This window comes from Cervus canadensis, chromosome 20 (genome assembly GCF_019320065.1).
Source record: "Cervus canadensis isolate Bull #8, Minnesota chromosome 20, ASM1932006v1, whole genome shotgun sequence".
Taxonomy (NCBI): Eukaryota; Metazoa; Chordata; class Mammalia; order Artiodactyla; family Cervidae; genus Cervus; species Cervus canadensis.
The window spans coordinates 16,143,696-16,168,086 of record NC_057405.1 but is presented as its reverse complement, the minus strand read 5'-3'; the positions used below and the strand labels follow the sequence as shown (position 1 = coordinate 16,168,086).

General features: G+C 35.0%; 1 protein-coding gene across 1 annotated transcript in view; it reads left to right on the top strand.

Moving 5' to 3' along the window:
- EYS (eyes shut homolog) overlaps positions 1–24,391 on the top strand; it is a 233,477-nt gene that overhangs the window by 190,840 nt on the left and 18,246 nt on the right. Inside the window, 1 exon segment of the mRNA XM_043438967.1 lies at positions 1,394–1,508. Coding sequence (XP_043294902.1) covers positions 1,394–1,508 — 115 coding nt within the window.

Here is a 24,391-nt window from a genome sequence, read left to right as displayed (position 1 = left end):
TGTGGCAACCCCCACTGAGAGCCAGTGCTTTGGCTGGGCTGTCCCTTGAACGTCTTATTATGCTTGCAAGACACACCTCAGGAACAATCATCAAGGAACTTAGGTAAAATAAGGCATGATAGTATTCACAGGGCATGGAGACTAAGCAACATGGAGAACTCTGTGCCAAGGTGGCAGAGAGAGAGAGAGAGACCTGGAGTTTGGGTCTCTATTGGTGTGTAAGGTGAGACCTAGGATTTCTGAGGGTCACTTACTATTGGTAAATTTAACACGTGACAACAGGAATAAAAGAGCAGGAAGCATAAGGTCAGAAGTTGGGGTTACTCAACAGCTGAGTTACCCAAGTCACTCAAGTTCTCTGAAGGGGCACTCCATGAGAGGGCTGCCTGTCTAGCTCCAGGTAGACTCACACAGCAACATTGTGTTTATTCTAAATGCACATCTGAAATGGGTGCCATGGCAACCAAAAGCTTACTGCCAAGCACTTAGATTACACCATAAAAGGCTTACTGTGAGGCACTGACATTACAAGCTTGCTTTATTAAGAATGCAAATATAACAACTGACAAAGAAGCAAAGCTTTATAACTAGCCTATCTATGATCATACATTGTCCACTATAGCTATGTGCACTATGTCTAGAATTCCAGTGTCATCATTACCTCCTGATAGCATATCATCAGTATAAAATGAGGTCAGTTGCTCAGTAGTGTCTGACACTTTACAACCCCATGGATTGTAGCCTGTCAGGATCCTCTTTCCATGGAATTTTCCAGGCAATAATACAGGAATGCGTTGCCATTTTCTACTCCAATAGAATGACTCTGCTGAACATTTAAAACCTCTTCTTGTCATTTTTTTTTTTTTTTTTCATGTTTCAATAAGAGTTTCACTTATTTCAGTAGTTTCCTAAAGCCCATGTTTTATGATATCATTATTCAAGAATAATATTATTAAATAGTAAGATGGTTGGATGGCATCACTGACTTGATTGGCATTAGTTTGAGCAAACTCCAGGAGTTGGTGATGGACAGAGAAGCCTGGCATGCTGCATTCCATGGGGTTGCAAAGAGTCGGACGTGATTGAGTGAATGAACTGAACTAATTATTAAATATCCATTTAGTCCAAGCTTGATTTTACTTTTACTCTCAAAATATAATATTAAGACCACTCAGGAAAACATAGCTTATTCAAATTCCCTCTAAGTAGATAAATTTTTTCTCCTTTGTTAAGAACACAACTATGCATGGACCAAATCAATAATTGAAAACATCATGTGACAATAAATGCTTTATTTGATTTAACAAACCATTATTATTTTGAGTAGCTTATTAACAGAATTCTGTGAAAATATTTAGATTGCAGGTTTTCTCAGTTACACATTTTTTTACAGTTGTATGCCAAGATTTATTGGGAAAAACTGTGAGAAAGTAATTTACCACTGCAGACTGTTCACCATCAACTGTCTGAATGAAAGATGGTGTTTCAACATAATTGGAAGATTCAGAGTAAGTAATTTAATACATGGGAAAGTAATTTAGCACGTCAAAATACAGCAGCTTCTGACAATCTCTATTTCAAATGCTTGTATTAATATAAGCTAGAGAAATGTATCCTTTTCTGTATATTTAAACATGAGTTTAAAAAGTTTAGTAATAGGAAATTTTTAAGTCATAAGAATTATGTTGGGAGGGCATCATTAACTCTTTTAGGCCCTGTTTCCATTATAAAATAAATATATATCTAGTTGAATATTGATGATATCTCTTTTTATATACAACCACAATTACTAATGCCTCAAGCTCTTGAACAAGCCGGGGAATAAAGTTAGCCTGGTAGTTTTTAAGGCATAAACCATATTATTTGGGGGGATAGTTTTTGAAATGACTTTAAAAACACAGAGTATGTGTGCTACATTAGTTAGGTATATCCTACAACTCAGAAATTCCATTTTTAGCTAGGTCTGTTGGAGAAATAATCAAATTTGTACTAATAGAGATGTATAAAAAATTTTCACTCCAAATGTAGATCAAACTAAAGCTTATGGATAAGAGAATGGATCAATTTGTCATAGCATAATCATATCACAGAATGGTAAAGAATGATCAAAATAGTGGTCATGTTTTAAAACTTATAGATTTCCCAGGTAACACCAGTGGTAAAGAATGTGCCTGTCAATGCAGGAGACATAGGAGATGCAGGTTCAGTCCCTTTGCCTGGAAGATCCCCTGGAGGAGGAAATTAAAATATTATTAAAAATAGATATGTACAGCATGATAATGATTAATTAAACTTTTGACACATAAATAAATCCATATTTGTTATGATTGCAATAATCTATAGCAAAATTGTGAACACATCCATGGAAGTTATTTATACTCATGGGCTTTGCTAGGAAGACAGCCTAGAGGGATAAGTTGGGGAGTGAAATTGGGCAGTCAAAAATTCCAACATATCTTTAATGGTTTATTTTTTAAAAGTTAACTTTTAGTGAATAAGGATTACATGATCTTGCTGTTTATTTTATTAATTTCTCTGCTTTTCTATATTATAAATTATTTTAATAAAATATCTTGAGAAACATGTGACATCAACTTATGGAATGGAGAATGGACACATTTATATGTGTACTTTACAAACATGTACTAAATATAATAATATTACTATACAACAATATATAGCATAAAATGTAATATTTAGTTAACACCTATAATACATTTAACATGATACTGTACAATGTATGAATATTACCTCATTTGATCTTCACACAAATCCCATTTAATTTTATAAAAATAGTGAAAAATAAAATTAAATGGGATGTATGTTTTGAATATCTCCTAAAGTTAGTATTCATCAATAAGGATGGATGAAGGGAGGTATGAAAGTACTCTGACTACAGAACTCTTACTTGCAAGTGCTACACATTATCTATGCATATTCAGTATAAAGAATATATCACCATTTCTTTTTCCTTTAAGATGTATCTACACTTTCCTTAGGCAATTAGGAAATTGTCTAATCAAAATGCTCTCACCTCCTCAGTTTGAATTTGGTTCATATAATCCTATTTATGTTTTGGATTTTGGTTCCTGTTTTAGTTCAGGATAGATTCTGAGTATTTATCCCTGACTTTTATAAGTTTTTCTTCCTCCACCACCAACTTTCTCTGGGAGATCTCACCATTTCTAATGCCTCAACAATTATTGGTACATTATTGACTGTAAATCCAATTTGAACTTTTCCTCTAAGAAATTTAATTGTACTTTTCATCACCTTGCAGACTTTGCTTTAATTTTTTTATTCAGTAATTCTACTTTAAATATAAATATATTTATAAATATATAAATATAAATTTAAATATATATTAAAATTATATATTTTATATAATATATAATATAATATATATTTTATATAATATATAAAATTATATTAAAATTATAAATATATTTATAAATAAATATAAATGTAAATAAATATATAAATAAAAATAAATTAAAAATTAAATAAACATATTTAAATAAATATGATTCAATTAAATAAAATATTGGCAAGAAAGAAATGTTACTGACCTTCCCATGTGGTTCAAATTTAGATGATGATGAGGATAATATGCATAACATTCTAGTAATGTTCAAACTTATACTTTTCTATATCCATTAATGACCCAACTTTTGGTTATACTGAGTTTTGAAATATGTATATTTAAATTAATTTAATATTAAATCTGACACACATTTATAAGTACATTGATTAGATTATATAATAGATATATATATCGTGGGATCATTATTTTATTATATTTAATATCAACATATTAGAGATGAAATATATATAAATGCATTTTGTTATTATAATAATTTTGGAATTCTATAACTGATATTTTTTTCTGCTTTGGTGATTGCCTTAATAGCTTTGAAATATGTCCAATTTCAGAGAGTCTTTGATGAGTTATAATATTTTAAAAAAAGATATGAACTATTCCCCTTCTTATTTAGAAGAATTGAATATATTCCTGTATTCAATATGCCAGCATATTTGGAAAACTCAGCACTGGCCACAGGACTGGAAAAGGTCAGTTTTCAAACGAATCCCAAACAAAGTCAATGCCAAAGAATGTTCAAACTACCACACAGATATTCAAAGGAATGCTGGTGGAACATTGTTAATAAATTTCAGTGTGAAATTCAGATGAAAAAGGAAATATTAAAGATAAAGGATATCATTTCAACATAACTGAGTCAGCTAATCAAGGGAAAGTATACATTTAATAACAGAAATTCAAAGACATGCACAGAAATTGATAGGCCACAAAGGAGAGTAAGCAAAACTGATTCAGTAGTTCAGATCTGAATTATTTCCTTTCAGTAGTTGCCAGAACACATACAGAAAAATTTTGGATACACAAGGTCTGAATGACACTCTTAATCCACTCATCTATTATCACAGCACAATCAACCCACAGCTGAGGATTGTTTTTTTCTCAACACCAGACAGGATGCCCACCCAGATGGACTCTATCCTTGGGCATAAACAAGTTTCAACACATTAAAGGTTTGAAATTGCAAGTATAATCTCTGACCACAGTTTTTAAAAAAATGTGGAAAATCACCAAGTATTTCTAAAATTTAAAATCTACTTGTAACTATCACATGGTACAAATTTAAAAGTCACAAGGGAAATTATAAAATATTTCAAATATTGGGTTAGCCAAAAGCTTTATTCAGTTTTATTTTCCTTCTATAAGATGGATCTAGTAGTGCTTAGCTGTCCTTACTTTCATTTGAAACTATATTTTTTAGATTGTATTGTTACATCTGTCATATCAGCATCTGCTAAAAAAAGTATCAAAATTGATGAATTTTTGTCTACCCATTTTAATATTGAAGATGGAAAAAAGCAACATTTCGGGTATATCATGTTCATTATTTCAAGAAAGGTAGAAATGCAACTGAAACACATACACAAAAAAAATATTTCTGCAGAGTATGGAGAAGGTTCTGTGACTGAATGCGTCCCATGTTTTGTGAAGTTTCTTCATGGAGATTTCTCACTGGACAATGCTCCATGGTTTGGTAGTTTGAAGTTGCTAGTAACCAATTCCAGATATTAAATGAGAACAATTAATGTCATATCACACAGGAGATTGCCAACATACTCAAGATAGCCAAATCACTTGTTGAAAGTTATTTGAATCAGTTTGGTTATGTTCATTGTTTGATGTTTGGGTTTCACATAAGTTACCGGGAAAAAAAAAAAAAAAAACCTTCTTTACCATGTTTCCCCATGCAATTTTTTACATAAACATAACAAGAACATTTCATTTTCCATGACAGCCTAGAGAGGCAGAATGGGGTGGGAGGTGAGAGGGAGGTTCAAGAGAGAGGGAGCATACATATGGCTGATTCATGCCGATGTATGGCAGAAACCAACACAATATTGTAAAGCAATCATCTTCCAATTAAAAATAAATAAATCTAAGCAAACAAGCAAAGACAAAGCAAATCATGATGGGTGATAGAAAATAGACGTTGTTTGATAATGTGGGATGGAAGAGATCATGGGGCAAGTGAAATGAACCACCACCAACCACACCAAAAGCTAATCTTCATCCAAAGAAGGAGATATTATGTGTATAGTGCAGTTGGAAGGGAGTCTTCTACCATGAGCTCCTTCCAGAAAGCCAGACAACTAATTTCAACAAGTATTGCTCCAAAATAGGCCAACTGAAAGCAGGACTTGATAAAAAAAGTTTCTGGAATTAGTCAACAGAAAATGCACAAACTTTCAGCAGTATAAAGAGAGACTATATGTTTCCTTGTTGATCAGGCAAAACCTGTTACAACTTGGGTGGGAAGTTCTGATCCATCAACTGTATTCATTAGACATTATAAGTTTTGATGTCTATTTATCTTGTCTTTTCAGAAATTATCTTAATGGAAAAAAATTCAATTCTCTGGAAGATTGTGAAGGAACCTGGAACAGTTCTATGCTCAAAAAGCTTAAAAAAAAAAAAAAAAAAAAACTAAGAAGTTGGAATTATGAAGTCACCTGAAAAAATGGCAGGAGGTAGTGGAACAACTGGAGAATGAAATAGCAACCCACTGCAGTGTTCTTGCCTGGAGAATCCTGAGGATAGAGGAGCCTGATGGGCTGCTGTCCATGGGGTCGCACAGAGTCGGACACGACTGAAGTGACTTAGCATGCATGACTGCATTGGAGAAGGAAATGGCAACCCACTCCAGTGTTCTTGCCTGGAGAATTCCAGGGACGAGGGTGCCTGGTGGGCTGCCGTCTATGGGGTCGCACAGAGTCGGAGGCGACTGAAGCGACTTAGCAGCCGCAGCAGCAGTGGAACAAACCAATGAATATGTTGTTCAATAAAGTAATTGGTGAAAATGAAAAATATGTCTTTTATTTTTACTTAAAAAACTGAAGGAAACGTTAGACCAATCCAATAAGGGATAAAAATCACAGAATATAAAAGTGGATGTGATGCTGCTAAATGTATACTTCTATGGAATTTTAAAAACACTTATATTAGAAAAGAAAAAAAAATTTAATTGTATTCTAGTCTTCTGCCATTGAAGCTCTAAATGCAACATAATAAACATAATGCAACCAGAAGGTGCAATATATTAAGATATATGCAGAAATTAGTGAATTAGTAACCAACCCCAAATATAATTAATATTTGTGTATTCAAAATATACAATACACAATATTGGTGTATTCAAGATTGACAAAATGTGTAAATCATTCACAAGCTTGAAAGTGAGAGTGCAGAAATCACTAAGATCAAGAACATGAAAGCACAATGATAGATTCTAAAGAGATTAAATAATAACATAACATTATGAAAATGTTTATATATATTATGTTGACAACTCAGAGTGAAAATTTATTGAAAAAACAAAAAAAAAGCTTACTGAAAGCAAAAGAAGGGAGAAACAATCTGAATAGTCAAGTCCTATATCAAATTAATAAAATATACCATAACAAACTGTCCTTCTTAGAAAGCTCCCAGACCAGATGCTTCGGTGGTAACATATATCAAATATTTCAAGAAGAAATAGTTAATTATACACAAACTACTTCAGTAATAATAATAATAGTAATATAGGAGGAAGGAATAAATCACTCATTTTTATGAGGCTACATTAAACCTGATGCAATTTTGATAGCGATAAGGAAATAAAAGTGCATCTCATTATTTTAATATAATTCATTATTATGAATATTTTATATTTATTGGGATATAGTTAAGTTATACTGTTATGTTAGTTTCTGTTGTACAACAGTGTGAATCAGCCGTATGTATACATATATCCCCTCCCTTTTAGACCTCCCTCCCACCCCCTGTTCCACCCCTCTATGTCATCACGGAGCACTTAGCTGAGCTCCCTATGCTTTACAGTAACTTTCCACTAGCTATTTGCTTTACACATGATAGTGTATATATGTCAATCCCAATCTTCCAATTTATCTGATCCCTTCTCCTTCCCATCCTATTTCCAGACATCCATTCTCTGTGTCTAAGCATCCTGTATTAATATATGAATATAAATATTTAGTAATAACTTGAATATAGAAGTAGATTAAAGTGTCTCAAGCCCAAGAAAGCATTTTCCTAAGGATGCAATATTTATTAAGAAACCTAAATCAATTACTATATTTCACCATATAACAGATTACAAAAGAAAAATTATATGATCTAATTACCTTCAGAAAAAAACAATTGACAAAACTTACCAACCACTCATGATACAAACTCAGCAAACTAGGAATAAAAGAGAACTTCAGTTTGATAGAGGTTATCTAAAAATTCCAAAGGTAACTTCAGATGTACAGGTGAAAATCTTTTTGCTTTCCCCTTAAAGTTGGCAAAGATATGCACAATTCAAAATGTTACTAGAAATTATCATTCCAATAAAGTAAGTGAAATAAATTAAAAATATATATATATATATAAAGATACAAAAAAAATAGCAGTAAAGAGGAGTTTATTTACATATCTTTTATCTATTCATTAAAATATATTAAAAAGTTATATTTAACCAGAGAGTTTAGCTAAGAGTAAAATTAAAAAAAAAATTTTTTTTGAAGCTCCTAGGGAATAAAAACAAGCTGGGGGAAAAAAGAAAAAAAGACTACTCTTCATGGCCTTACACTGAGCAAAGGATGCAAAACCAATTGATTGTGGTATCAGGTAGCCTCAGCCTGCAGCAGCTTGAGGCAAGGTTTCAGTCCCCCAGCCAATGATGGAAGTCAGCACAGGGCAGTGGGAACAATGAAACCTAGCCACTAGACCAGAAAAAAGTGGCCAGTGACAAGGCCTTGGCACATCAGCTTTGTAGAAATAAATTTCTACAACAAGATGGAAACCAGTGACGCAAAAAGTGTTTATTAGGAGGAAAAAGAGTACATGTGGATAGACACATAGGTGAGCTCAGAGAAACTTTCTCCCTCATAGTAGTTTTTATGCAGCATTTCTTTCAGGTTTCCTTTGGCCAATTATCTTGATTTGCCTGGTTCTGGTTCCATATTTGGTTTATCTCAGGATCCTTTTAGGTTTGTGCACACATCTCTTAGCCGAGATGGTTCTAGTTAAGAGGCCTTTGGGTAAGTTGACATCACTCCTTTTTTAACCTCCAAGGAGCATTTTTGCACATTTATAGTCAGGAAGTTTTTTGAGAATGAGAAACATGTATTCTCTTTATCTCTCACCTGATCAGGGCTCAATTTCTCCTCCCTCCTGTTATTGTCTTCATCTTCGAGCATCTGTCCACAGGAGACAAACTCCAGCTGCTCAGCGTGGTGCCCATCTATCCTGTTTCAAATGGACTTCATCAAGTTTACAACGTCAAAACACAGAAAACTACAATCATACCCAAAGATGATCAAACTAAATTTACGTTAAAATGAAATACAATCTAAGTGTTTATTGCTTACATGAAGCAATCTGAATCCTTTACTGAAATAAAATGATGGAAAAATATACCAGTGAAATATCAATCAAAAAATTGATCATGCCTATATTAATTTAGGGCTTCCCTGGTGGCTCAGTGGTAAAGAATCCATGTATTATGCAGAAGGCATGGGAGATGCAGATTCGATCCTTGAGTTGGGAAGATCTCCTAGAGAAGGAAATTGCAAGTCACTACAATATTTTTGCCTGGAGAATTCCATGGACAGAGGAGTCTGATAGGCTACAGTTCACAGGGTCACAAAGAGTTGGACATGACTGACGGTACTAAGCATGCATACATGCATATTAATTTAAAGCAAAACATACTTTAAAGCATAAATAAGAAATTTATGATTTTTAAAACAATTTTCAATAGAGGAAAATATGAAAATTATAAATTTTCATATACTTACAAAAGATATTTATGAAAAAGTTGACTTATTGGAAAAGACTTTGATGCTGGGAGGGATTCGGGGCAGGAGGAGAAGGGGATGACAGAGGATGAAGTGGCTGGATGGTATCACCGACTCGATGGGCATGAGTTTGAGTAAACTCCAGGAGTTGGTGATGGACAGGGAGGCCTGGCGTGCTGCAATTCATGGGGTCACAAAGAGTAGGACACGACTGAGTGACTGAACTGAACTGATAAATATTAATATATAAGGAGAAGTGCAATTCTAGCCCTAGGCCAAAATTCTATATATGACTTCTCAAGCTCACCACTAGACGATTAGGAAGCATTTCTTGGCAGACTTCCTAGGGGAAATGGCTAACCCTGAACTGGGTTCCCAGCCAGTGCCCCTCACTTGCCTGGAAGGAATTGCAGTCGACACTCAGCCATGTCCCAAACCCCTCTCAGCCAGGCTCACATGCATTTTCTTGCCGTTCCAAACCCCTTTCTTTGAGGGGCATGGGACTCTCAGCTGAGACATTCCCAGAAGCTTCCAGGGAGACCTCCTTATGGAGGGGCCTTGGCTGAAAGTTTTCCTGCACACTGACAGTACTTCTCCACTCCCAGCCCAGCTTTTTATCTCTCCATCAAGTCCAATAAAAGTCAAAAGTCTTTTGCTCAGGATCTTTGGTATCCTTTGCATTCCATATGGAAGAATGAGACAGAGTTTTCATATGAAAACAGGGAAAATAGGACTTGATATAAAACCACTGCATGACAATTTAATAGGATATGCCCAAGGTTTTCAATCCATAATCATTCAAAATCTAGGAAAAAACTGAAGAAACCAAAATTATATAAAATGTGTAAGAAATAGTCACTGTATTGTTACTTACTTTAGAATAAAAGTAATCAAATTAAGTGAAAAAAATGTTAAAAATTATAATATACACATATAATAAAAAACACCTCTGATACAGGCTATACTTTTGAAATATTTTGTGATTCTTGAAAAATGCTCAACTAGAATGTTTATTTAAATTATCAACATTAGTTTAACTAGAATGTGTTTATATATATATATATATATATTTATATGATATTAGCATATTGTTTATGAACATTCTGGCTAGTGGGAAAGGTCAGCAGTTGGAGCAGTTTTTTCCCACAGCACTCATCCTTCAGAGTGTTCAGACATCAGGAGAGCTTGTGTATCAGGCAGTGTAATGAACAAGAGACAGGGTGAGTCATCTGGCACAAAGTGATGTAGCTTCTGATGTCTTCCACTTCTATAATCATTTAGGAAATTATAATACTTCAATAAACATAAAATTTCCCTGAGTATATTTGAATTGCTTTTACGGAAACAATGAATTATCTGAGGTCGGTGACCTGCATGATCCAGGTACAAATTAACATACATAGGGACAGAGAAGCAGGGAACCAAAGAGTAACATGAGAAGTTTTGAGGATTCACAGAGAGGCTCTGGGTTAAGCTTGGATCTAAGGAAAGACCAAGACTGATCAGAGTTTTCATGACCAGTGGGTTCTGGATGATATTTGCTTTATATAGATGTGTATGTAGTCTAAAAGGAAGTAAACCAACAGTTTGACAGTGGTAAACTCCAATTGCTCCCAGGTAGCTCAGCTGGTCAAGTATCTGCCTGCAATGGTTGGATTCCTGTGTCGGGAAGATCCCACATAGAAGGGAATGGCTACCCACTCCAGTATTCTGGCCTAGAGAATTCTATACAGTCCATGGGGTCACAAAGAGTCAGATATGACTGAGCAACTTTCACTTTCACTTTTCAAACTCCAATTAATCATATTAGACTAAAATTATAATCAGAAAAAATTATTTTAAATATTCATTTAATTGAAGTAATATGAAGCATATCCCATAATGTCTTAAATATTAAGAAGTTTATATTAAATGCAGCAGGTTGAACCATATTAGGGGTAAAAAACCCTGTAGGTCAGAACCCTATTAATTCTAAGCCATGCTCTTCATCATGAGTTAAATTTGTCTATTTTCAATTCATTTTCTTTCTAATTGAAGTGGCATAGCATGGTGAACTTTCTCATTGAATTTGTGATGAAGAATTTCTAATTCAGCACTTCATAATGCCAACTTCATTCTCAGTATTAATAATATAAATGCCCTCATGATAAAACAATTGTTACTTCCTGATTGAGTCAGATTTCTAATAATTACTATGTATGGATAAATCATTGAAGAAATTATTAGCTCATGGCAAAAAATCTTACTGTAATTTTTATGTTTATAAAAATAAATGACAGCCAGCCACTAAATTTAAAAATTTGATTGATATGCACATTATAAAGTAAAAATATAGGCACTTTGTAATTATATACTGCTTATATTGCTTCACAGCAATGACTCAGAATTTTTTTTCCTTTAGAGTTCAGTGATTTACTAGTAACTTTAACCTTATTTTTAATAGTCAATGCACATAGAAGCAAAATTTTTGGTTTGTGTCTATCAAATACTTTATAGCTCCATGACACTATGACAGAATTGTTGGTTGCTGCTTGTTACATTAATACCATTAAAGAAAATGTCCCAGAGCTTCATATACAGTCTTTTGTTTCTCTTCTTTTACAACCAGTTCAAGAGTGTATATAGAAGGATGCAATTTATGTTTTATCTTGTCTATGTGTATAAGTCCTTATAAGGCTTCATTGGCAAACCAACAGCAAAATTAAAGCTCGACTGGCTTAACTTTACCATCTGTATTATTTTTTCTCTTCTACTCCATTTATTAGTTAAGTCTTTTTTTAAAAAACAATTATTTTCAACAAGGGTGACACACAAATTTGCATTGATAGATGTAAATATCAAATTATAATTAAATTAGTACAAATTGTATCTGGGATAGAACTTAGAATTCTACAACAAAAAATCTAAACAGACTCTCTTTCCATTTTTCTCTCTCTGTCTCTATCACACACACACACACACACACAGAAGAATGTGAAAGCTCACATAATTACACTTTCCTGGGCAAGGGCAGGTAAATGTTTAATCAGAGGCTCAATTAATATTTTTTCTGGTTCCCTCTAAAGCACAATGGTGATATCTTTGAAGTCCCTAGAAGAACTGCAGCATGTTTTGCTTCAGGGCCTTTGAATTGAACATTTTGACCTAAATGTCTTGTTTGTGCAGTTCTCCATTCTGTTAGGCCTTTGCTCAAATGCTTGCCTTCAGTGAGACCTTTTCTAGACACCCAATTTAATATGTTGGCATTTTCCCTAGCCATACCTGTAACTTCCTTTTTCTGTGATTCTTATTAATAGCTGTTGACATCCAACTTCCCAGACAATAAAAGTCCTTCATATCTCTCATTTATTATTTGTCAGACAAGATTAGGGTGAGATGTAAGCTCTATGAAGGCATATCTCCTTGTCTCTTTGTGTAGGACTAAGCTTCTTCCCAAAAATATAGGAAAGTTTCAGGAAAGGCAAATCAGGCCAACTGAGTGGATCAAACCTCTTTGAAAAGTTTCTATAAAGGAAAAGCCTAGATACCATAAACTAACAGGAGACATTTCTCTTCATAATGGAGTTGTCAAAGCTAGCCTGACATGTGATTGGGAGAAAGATACACTTGGTGAAAGCAGGAAGAATTATGTGAAACATAAAATAGCTCCCAATAATTTGTATAATTAGTTCAGTCTCTCAGTCATGTCTGACTTTTTGTGACACCATGGACTGCAGCAACCAGGCTTTACCATCACCAATACCTGGAGCTTGCTCAAAATCATGTCCATTGAGTCGGTGATGCCATCCAACCATCTCATCCTCTGTTGTCCCCTTCTCCTCCCACCTTCAATCTTTCCAAGCATCAGGGTCTTTTCCAATGAGTCAGTTCTTCCCATTAGGTGGCCAAAGTGTTGGAGTTTCAGTTTCATTATCAGTCATTCCAATGAATATTCAGGACTGATTTCCTTTAGAATTGACTGACTTGACCTCTTTGCAGTCCAAAGGACTCTAAAGAGTCTTCTCCAATACCACATTTAAATTCTTCCACATTCAGCTTACTTTATCTTTCAACTCTCACATCCACACGTGACTACCAGACAAAGTTTTGACTAGACAGACCTTTGTCAGCAAGTAATGTCTCTGCTTTATCATACACTGTCTAGGTTGCTCCTGGCTTTTCTTCCAAGGAGCAAGTGTCTTTTAATTTCATGGCTGCTGTCATCGTCTGAAGTAATTTTGGAGCCCCCCAAAATAGAATCTGTTACTGTTTTAATTGTTTCACCATCTATTTGTCATGAAGTGATGGGACCAGATGCCATGATCTTAGTTTTCTGAATGTTGAATTTTAAGCCAACTTTTTCACTAGCCTCTTTTCACTTTCATCAAGAGGCTCTTTAGTTCTTCTTCACTTTCTGCCATAAGGCTGGTGTCATCTGCATATCTGAGGTTATTGATATTTCTCTTGGCAATCTTGATTCCAGCTTGTGCTTCATCCAGCCTAACATTTTGCCTGATGTACTCTGTATACAGGTTAAAAAGCAGGATGACAGTACACAGTCTTGATTGACTCCTTTCCCAATTTGCAACCAGTCCATTGTTCCATGTCCAGTTCTAAATGTTCCTTGTTGACCTGCATACAGATTTCTAGGAGGCAGGTAAGGTGGTCTGGTATTCCCATCTCTTTAAGAATTTTCCAGTTTATTGTGAGCCACACAGTCAAAGGCATTGGCATAGTCAATAAAGCAGAAGTAGATGTTTTTCCGGAACTCTTTTGTTTTTTCTATGATCCAACAGATATTGGCAATTTTATCTTTGGTTCTCTTCCTTTCCTAATCCCAGCTTGAGTTAACGTACTGTGGAAGCCTAACTTGGAGAGTTTTAATCATTGTTTTGCTAGTGTGTGAAATGAGTGCAAATGTGCAGTAGTTTGAGCATTCTTTAGTATTGCCTTTCTCTGAGATTGGAGTGAAAAGTGTCCTATCCAGTCCTTTGGCCACTGCTGAGTTTCCAAATTTGCTGGCATATTGAGTGCAAAATTTTAACAGCATCATTATTTTAGAATTTGAAATAGCTCAACTGGAATTCCATCCATAGTTCTTGAGGCATTTTGTTTATCAAATCTAATCCCTTGAATCTATTTGTCACTTCCACTGTATGATCATAAGGGATTTGATTTAGGTCATACCTGAATGGTCTAGTGGTTTTCCCTATTTTCTTCAATTTAAGTCTGAATCTTGCAATAATGAGTTCATGATCTGGGCCACAGTCAGTTCCCAGTCTTGTTTTTGCTGGCTGTATAGAGCTTTTCCGTCTGACTGCAAAGGTTGCAATTATTCTGATTTCAGAATTGACCATCTGGTGACATCTATGTGTAGTCTTCTCTTGTGTTGTTGAAAAAGGGTGTTTGCTATGACCATTTCATTCTCTTGGCTAATCTCTGTTAGCCTTTTTCCTTCTTCATTTTGCACTCTAAGGCCAAACTTGCCTGTTACTCCAGGTATCTCTTGACTTCCTACTTTTGCATTCAAGTCACCTATGATGAAAATAGCATCTTTTTTTGGTGTTAGTTGTAGAAGGTCTTGTAGATTATCATCAGTTCGGTTCAGTCACTCAGTCATGTCCGACTCTTTGTGACCCCATGAATCGCAGCACGCCAGGCCTCCCTGACCATCACAAACTTCCAGAGTTTACTCAAACTTATGCCCACTGAGTCGGTGATGCCATCCAGCCATCTCATCCTCTGTCGTCCCCTTCTTCTCCTGCCCCCAATCCCTCCCAGCATCAGGGTCTTTTCCAATGAGTCGACTCTTCACATGAGGTGGCCAAAGTACTGGAGTTTCAGCTTCAGCATCAGTCCTTCCAGTGAACATCCAGGACTGATCTCCTTTAGGATGGACTGGTTGGATCTCCTTGCAGTCCAAGGGACTCTCAAGAGTCTTCTCCAACACCACAGTTCAAAAGCATCAATTTTTTGGTGCTCAGCTTTCTTCATAGTCCAACTCTCACATCCATACATGACCACTGGAAAAACCATAGCCTGGACCAGACGGACCTTTGTTGGCAAAGTAATGTCTCTGCTTTTTAATATGCTATCTAAGTTGGTCATAACTAGACATCATAGAAATGTTCAATTTCAGCTTCTTCAGCATTAGTGTTTGGGGCATAGACTTGGGTTAGTGTGTTATTGAATGGTTTGCCTTGGAAATGAACAGAGATTATTCTGTCACTTTTGAGATTGTACCTAAGTACTGCATTTCAGACTCTTTTGTTGACTATGAGGGCTACTCCATTTCTTCCAAGGATTTTTTTTTTTCCCACAGTAATACATATAACAGTCATCTGAACTAAACTTACCCATTCCTGTCCATTTTAGTTCACTGATTCCTAAAATGTTGATGTTTACACTTGCCATCTCCTGTTTAGCCACTTCCAATTTGCCTTGATTCACAGACCTAACATTCCAGATTCCTATGCAATATTGCTCTTTACATCACTGGGCTTTACTTCCATCACCAGTCACATCCACACCTGAGCACTGTTTTCACTTTGGCTCCGTCTCTTCATTCTTCCTGCAGTTATTTCTCCACTCTTCTCCAGTAGTATATTGGGCACCTGCCGACCTGGGGAGTTCATCTTTCAGTGCCCTATCTTTTTTGCCTTTTCATATTGTACATGGGGTTCTCAAGGAAAGAATGCTGAAGTGGTTTGGCATTCCCTTCTCCAGTGTACCACATTTTGTCAGAACTCTCCACCATGACCCATCCATCTTGGGTGGTCCTACATGACATGATTCATAATTTCATTGAATTAGACAGGTTGTGATCCATGTTATCAGTTTGGTTAGTTTTCTCTCATTGTAATTTTCATTCTGTATGCAAAATATCATACGAGTCAATATATCAAAGAAAGAAACATTAGATAAGCTAAGTAAGATATGAACATTCAAAATATTACTTTACACAAATAAAAAAATAACACAAAATATTAAATTTGCACTGTGCTCTGGCACTAATTCCAAAATAAGCACAAAAGCTAAAACCATTTCTTATTGGCCCAAGAATCACATTCCTAGCTTTCAAAGGTGCTTGCTGATTATTCCCTTCACCAGATAAACACACTAATATTTTCATTCCTTATCAGTTCTCAGAGATACTCTCCTCATTTTTAAGGACTGAATCAGTGGTTGTCATAATTTATACCAAGATGTCCAGACATCTGTGGGAAAGAATTTTTAAGATCAAAAGCAAGAGATCCCTAGAGGAACTAAATGTGATTTTGCCCACTCGGGGGGCACTTATCAATATCTAGGGACCTTTTGGTTGTCACAAATAGAAGTTAAGACTTCTACTGATGTCTGGTGTATAGAGGCCAGGTTTGCTGATGATCATTCTACAATACACATGACAATCTCTTGCAAAAAAGAAATGTCGTGTCCAAAAGACCTATTTTGCTGTGGTTGAGATACCTGCCTCAGAGGGAGTTTAGGATGTGGAGAATGGAAAATAATAAAACTTGTGCAGAAACTTTATGAAAGTTTCAGTAATCTCTAACTTGAAGAGAAACTTCTGTCTCACACTGCTGCTGCTGCTGCTAAGTCACTTCAGCCCACCAGATTCCTCTGTCCATGGGATTCTCCAGGCAAGAACACCAGTGGGTTGCCTTTTCCTTCTCCAATGCATGAAAGTGAAAAGTGAAAGTGAAGTTGCTCAGTTGTGTCTGACTCTTCGCAACCCCGTGGACAAGAGTACTGGAGTGGGTTGACATTTCCTTCTCCATCTGTCTCACACTAGCAGATCCATAACATGATACATTCCAGACTGAAAGCCTTTTCAGTTGGAGTAGATCTGGTTAAGCCAAGATTGTTTTCCTACTATTTCCTTTCCTTTCTTGGGAACAAACTAGGTACGGTGTTTCAGAAAGGGGAAAACATACTGCTTGATCAAAAATTCTGCTTCTCAGTCCTTCCCTCTGAAATACTCAGATCCAATTTATATTATTGGATATTTAGATAAAAAGTTTGCAACAGCTATGTTAGTGCTGTAAGAAAGTTTTTTCTTCTTTGTTTTTTAAGTAGAGAGAGCATGAGTAGGATTCCAGTAATGACCAATAAGGGAACATAATCTAAAAAGGAATCTAAAATAAGATTTATGTATAATTAATCACTTTGCTGTGCACCTGAAACTAACACAACATTGTGAATCAGCTATATTCCAATATTTTTTTTAATGAGTTAAAGTAGATTTTAAAAATCATAAGAAAGCTACATTAAAGAGTTATTAACTGCTTGCAGTAGGCTTTGAAATACCATTTAATTAGGATTCATTTATATTCTGTAGATCCATGTCTTCTACCTCAGAGATGTTTACTTCTCTGCTCTTCTCTCTTTCTTAGGTTTCTTTTTTTTTAACTTATTTGAAGTATAGTTGATTTTCAACATAGTCTTAATTTCTGCTGCTTAACAAAGTGGTAGTTATATATTTATGTTTTTGAATCTGTTTCACAGATAAGTTCAACTGTGTCATATTCTAGATTCCGCATGTAAATAATACAATATAGTGTTTTTCTTTTCCTGACTTATTTCACTCAGTATGATAAACTTTAGGTTAGACAGATTTATTGATGGCTTCTGAGTTTCCTTCATTAGTCATATAATGTATCTGGCTCTTGTTCAAATTCTTGCCAAGGAAGATTCTTGACTCTTGCCTAAAATGGGTTTTGACAGAGAATAGCAACCCCTCACTAGGTTTTAGCTATTAAATCCTTTTCATCAGTGTATGTTACTTCTTTATTTTAGTTCTTCAATATATGTTAATCATTTGAATCACTGACAATATGTTTTGACTTAGAAGAAATTTTTCAAAAAACAAAAAATATTTTCTAGATTTCATGTTTATACAATTTTTGAGTGGTTTTACTGCTCAAACTTTGTTAATCACAAAAAGTATTAGAAACTTTGTGATTATCAGATTCATATAGTATTATCTGGGTGCTCTTGACCTTGCTCTCATAGACAGCAAACAGTAACAAAGCAACAAATGATTCCAACTTAGAAAGGTTAATAGAAATTAAAGTTACCACACAGCTCCTATTATTTGTCAATAAATTTGGATACAGGAAATTTACATGTGTCTCAAAAGTAGTCCTAGAACAAAAATTGAAATATTCAGAAATTAGTGTTTATGTCCATGACACATGTACATGCAGGTGTAAATTAACTGGTATAAAATGAGTAGTACTTTGTAATTAATCATAATCATATCAGTTAGTAGGAAAATTTGAGAGATTTAAATGGTGAATATATTAAAAAAGTTCTTCTCTCACACTTATAAAATTTAACTTGACTTTATTTCATGCTATTAACCATTTATAAGAACAAGAATGGAGAAGCTATTAAGCATATATTTTATCATTTCTCTTGCTTATTTTCAGCAGAATTTTTTTTATCAAGTGAAACAGTAGATTAAAATAACTTTATCAGAAATGACAGTTTAATTCATTTAAATTAGTGTAATTTATATGAATGGTTGAAATGTTCATATTTAAAAGAAGTAAATATAAACACTTTAAGTGCCTCAGATAAGCTAAAAGTGCTAGTATGTCTCCATTAAAAATGAAATGGAAAATGAACAGAAAAAATCATGCTTGAAGACATCTTTACAGTTTAAAAGTTGCCTGTTAAAAATCAAGGAGAAATCACTGGTTAAACTATTTTCTAAAGTGTATATGAATCTCATTGCATTATATTTTGGATGTTTAAAATAGTTACTTTCCTCTCAAAATGCTCATGTTAAAGAGTTAGTGCATATAGGCATATCAGAAGTAGATGTTAAATAAACTGAAAGCATAAAGTTCATGCACAGTTTCTGGGAATCCAAAGTATGGTTATCTAAATAACAGCACCAAAAATATCCCTTGTCCTAAGCCCAAGAACCTACAAATGTCATCTTACATGGAAAAAGGGACTTTGAAGATATGACTGAGACAAAGATCTTAATATAAGGATAATATCCTTAATTATCCAGATAAGCAACACAGAGATCCTTAATAGAGGGCTACAGAGGGAGTCAGGGACAGGGAAAGTGACATGATGACAGACAGGAATTTGAGTGATATTTTTGAAGATGCAGGAAAAGTCCACAGGCCAAGGGATATAGATGACTACTGTGCTCAGTCACTCAGTCGTGTCTGACTCTTTATGACCCCATGGACTGTAGCCCATCAGGATCTTCTGTCCACGGGATTTTCCAGGCAAGAATATGAGACTGGATTGCCATTCCTTTCTCCAGAGGATCTTCCTGATCAGGGATTAAAGCTACATCTCTTGCATTGGCAGGGGGATTCTTTACCACTGAGCCAGCTGAGAAGGCCTAATAGATAGCCACTAGTTGTTGGAAATCATGGAAACAGTCTCCTCTTTTAACTGAAATCCAGCCTCTGTTCACCAGTGCTAAATAGAAACATGACAACTGAGTTTGGGGAGAAATAGAAAACTATAGCTTTATTTGCCAGGCAAAGGGGGCCACAGTGGGCTTATGTTATCAAAACTGTGTATTCCATCCTGGAAGGGGGTATTGAGGAGTCTTATAGTGTTGAAGAAGCAGGATGTGATCAATTTATGGACATTCTTCTGATTGGTAGGTGGTGAGATGATCAGGAGTCAGCAACATCAACCTTCTGGTTCCAATGGTTCTGGGATCTAAGTACTTGTGGGCAGCACACAATTAACTTCTTCCACCTGGTGTGGTTTCCGTATCTGCAAAATAACTCAAACTATCTGGCTTAGAATAGTATTTATTGTCCTTCAGGAAGAACTGAAAATCCTTGACTATGTTTAATGACTGAGGTCTATTTTGTCTTTTTTGACTATTTTTCTTTCTTTCTGCATTTTCTCAGTTCTCTAATTAAATTTATTATTTGACTAAAGTTTTTCTGCAGACAAAAGGTAGGTGGAGGATATAGGTGGAGGTCTATTCTGGGAAAATCTCATAGGGTCGTGCTTGATTACATCCTCAGAACCCTCCTAAAACTTGACTTGATCCTGGTAGAATAGATTTCAGATATCTGACCTCCGGAAGGATAAAGGAATATATGTTTTAAACAACTAAGATTATAGAAATTTACTACAGCAGCAACAGAAGATAAATACACAAAGACTTCAATAAAATTTATTTTAGCACAAAAATAAATGTACTAGGTGAAATTGATTAAAAAATATCTCTGAGCCACATCACTCAAAATTCAGGTATATTAATTAGTGTCCATCTATGATGAAGAATGATTATTTTCTCAGACTGCAGAGAAAATAAGAGAGAGAAAGACAGATTCAGATCCTTAGTCATATTTAAGTAGACTCGAATATAGTATGTGCATAGTCTATCTCCTTTTCTCAGCTCTTTATCATCATTTCTGAGGTAAATCTGTGATTGGGCAGAAAAGGAAATAAGAATTGCAGGCAGATGATGGCCACTATAGAAATGTACTATAAGAATTGGAGTGTCAGTGTTTTGTTGGTTGTTGCCATTATATTTTGAATAGGTTTACTGTCAGCAAATCTGTTTGTTTTTGCATCTGTTATGAGAACCAAGAAATGAATTTACTTCACTGATTCTTTGTCAGTAACCAAATTTCCTCAGCCAGGTATCACCTGAGTTCTAACTCCATTTATGTTTCTAGCTGGCCTTCACAAAGTCAGTATGTCTTTTTTGCAAGCATTTCATCACAACTTGTAAAATTCTGATAATGACTGGGACTCTTAAAATCAGGTGCAAAATTTAATTACATAGTTGTACCCAAAAGGTGTGATATTACCTAATTAAATTTAAATTAGGGCAGAAATAAATGCAAAAAAAAAAAAAACAAAACAAAAAAAAAAAAACCAGACCATAACCAAAATCAACAAAGCCAAAAGCTGGTTCTTTGAGAAGATGAATAAAATTGGCAAACCATTAGCCGGAATCATCAAGAAACAAAGGGAGAAGAATCAAATCAACATAATTAGAAATGAAAATGGAGAGATCACAACAGACAACACTGAAATACAAAGGATCATAAGAGACTACTATCAGCAACTATATGCCAATAAAATGGACAACTTGGAAGAAATGGACAAATTCTTAGAAAAGTACAAGTTTCCAAAACTGAACCAGGGAGAAATAGAAAATCTTAACAGACCCATCACAAGGCCAGAAATTGAAACTGTAATCATAAATCTTCCAGCAAACAAAAGCCCAGGACCAGATGGCTTCACAGCTGAATTCGACCAAAAATTCAGAGAAGAGCTAACAGTTATCCTACTCAAACTCTTCCAGAAAATTGCAGAGGAAGGTAAACTTTCAAACTCATTCTATGAGGCCACCATCACCCTAATACCAAAACCTGACAAAGATGCAACAAGAAAAGAAAACTACAGGCCAATATCACTGATGAACATAGATACAAAAATCCTTAACAAAATTCTAGCAAAAAATAATCCAACACCATATTAAAAAGATCATACATCATGACCAAGTGGGTTTTATCCCAGGGATGTAAGGACTCTTCAATATCCACAAAACAATCAATGTAATACACCACATTAACAAACTGAAAAATAAAAACGATATGATTATCTCAATAGATGCAGAGAAAATCTTTGACAAAATTCATCTTCCATTTATGATAAAAACCCTCCAGAAAGCAGGAATAGGAGGAACATACCTCAACATAATAAAACCTATGGCAAACATTATCCTCAATGGTGAAAAAATGAAAGTGTTTCCCCTAAAGTCAGGAAAAAGACAAGGGTGCCCACTCTCACCACTACTATTCAGCATAGTTTGGGAAGTTTTAGCCACAGCAATCAGAGCAGAAAAATAAATAAAAAGAATCCAGATATCAAAAGAAGTATCTCTCTCACTGTTTGCAGATGACATGATCCTCTACATAGAAAACCCTAAAGACTACAATTCCACCAGAAAATTGTTAGAGCTAATCAATGAATATAGTAAAGTTACAGGACATAAAATCAACATACAGAAATCCCTTTCATTCCTATATACTAACAATGAGAAAACAGAAAGAGAAATTAAGGAAACAATTCCATTCACCACTGCAACGAAAAGAGTAAAATACTTAGGAATATATTTACCTAAAGAAACAAAAGACCTATATATAGAGAATTATAAAATACTGGTGAAATAAATCAAAGAGGACACATATAGATGGAGAAATATACCCTGTTCATGGATCAGAAGAATCATTATAGTGAAAATGAGTATACTACGCAAAGCAAACTATAGATTCAATGCAATCCCTTGAAGCTACCAACGGTATTTTCCAGAGAACTAGAACAAATAATTTCACAATTCGTATGGAATTACAAAAAACCTCAAGTAGCCAAAACAATCTTGAGAAAAAAGAATGGAACTGGAGGAATCAACCTGCCTGACTTTAGGCTCTACTACAAAGCCACAGTCATCAAGACAATATGGTACTGGCACAAAGAGAAATATAGATCAATAGAACAAAATAGAAAGCCCAGAGATAAATCCATGCACCTATGGACTCCTTGTCTTCAACAAAGGAGCCAAGAATATACAAAGGAGAAAAGATGATCTCTTTAACAAGTGGTGCTGGAAAACTGGTCAACCACTTGAAAAGAATGAAACTATAGCACCTTCTAACACCATACACAAAAATAAACTCAAAATGGATTAAAGATCTAAATGTAAGACCAGAAACTATAAAACTCCTAGAGAAAAACATAGGCAAAACACTCTCTGACATAAATCATAGCAGGGTCGTCTATGACCCACCTCTCAGAATATTGGAAATAAAAGCAAAAATAAACAAATGGGATCTAATTAAACTTAAAAGCTTTTGCACAAAAAAGGAAACTATAAGCAAGGTGAAAAGACAGCCTTCAGAATGGAGGGAAATAATAGCAAATGAAGCAACTGACAAAGAATTAATCTAAAAAATATACAAGCAACTCCTGTGACTCAATTCCAGAGAAATAAATGACCCAATCAAAAAAATGGGCCAAAGAACTAAACAGACATTTCTCCAAAGAAGACATACAGATGGCTAACAAACACATGAAAAGATTCTCAACATCATTCATTACCAGAGAAATGCAAATCAAAACCACAATGAAGTACCATCTCATGCCAGTCAGAATAACTGCTATGCAAAAGTGTATAAGCAATAAACGCTGGAGAGGGTGTGGAGAAAAGGGAACCCTCTTACACTGCTGGTGGGAATGCAAACTAGTACAGCCACTATGGGGAACAGTGTGAAGAGTCCTTAAAAATCTGGAAATAGAACTGTCATATGACCCAGCAATCCCACTGCTGGGCATACACACTGAGGAAACCAGAATTGAAAGGGACAAGTGTACCCCAATGTTCATCACAGCACTGTTTATAATAACCAGGACATGGAAGCAACCTAGATGCCCATCAGCAGACGAATGGATAAGAAAGCTGTGGTACATATACACAATGGAATATTACTCAGTCATTAAAAAGAATACATGTGAATCAGTTCTAACTAGGTGGGTGAAACTGGAGCCTCTTATACAGAGTGAAGTAAGCCAGATAGAAAAACATCAATACAGTATACTATTGCATATATATGGAATTTAGAAAGATGGTAATGATAACACTGTATGTGAGACAGAAAAAGAGACACAGATGTACAGAACAGTCTTTTGTGCTCTGGGAGAGGGCAAGGGTGGGATGATTTGGGAGAATGGCATTGAAACATGTATATTATTATATGTGAAATGAATTGCCTGTCTAGGTTCAATGCATGATACAGGGTGCTTGGGGCTGTTGCACTGGGATGACCCAGAGGGATGGGATGGGGAGGGAGGAGGGAGGGGGGTTCAGGATGGGGAACACATGTACACCTGTGGTGGATTCATGTCAATATATGGCAAAACCACTACAATATTGTAAAGTAATTAGCCTCCAATTAAAATAAATAAATTTATATTAAAATTTTCATGCGAAGAAAATTAAAATTACTCCTTCCATTTAAACGGTAAACCA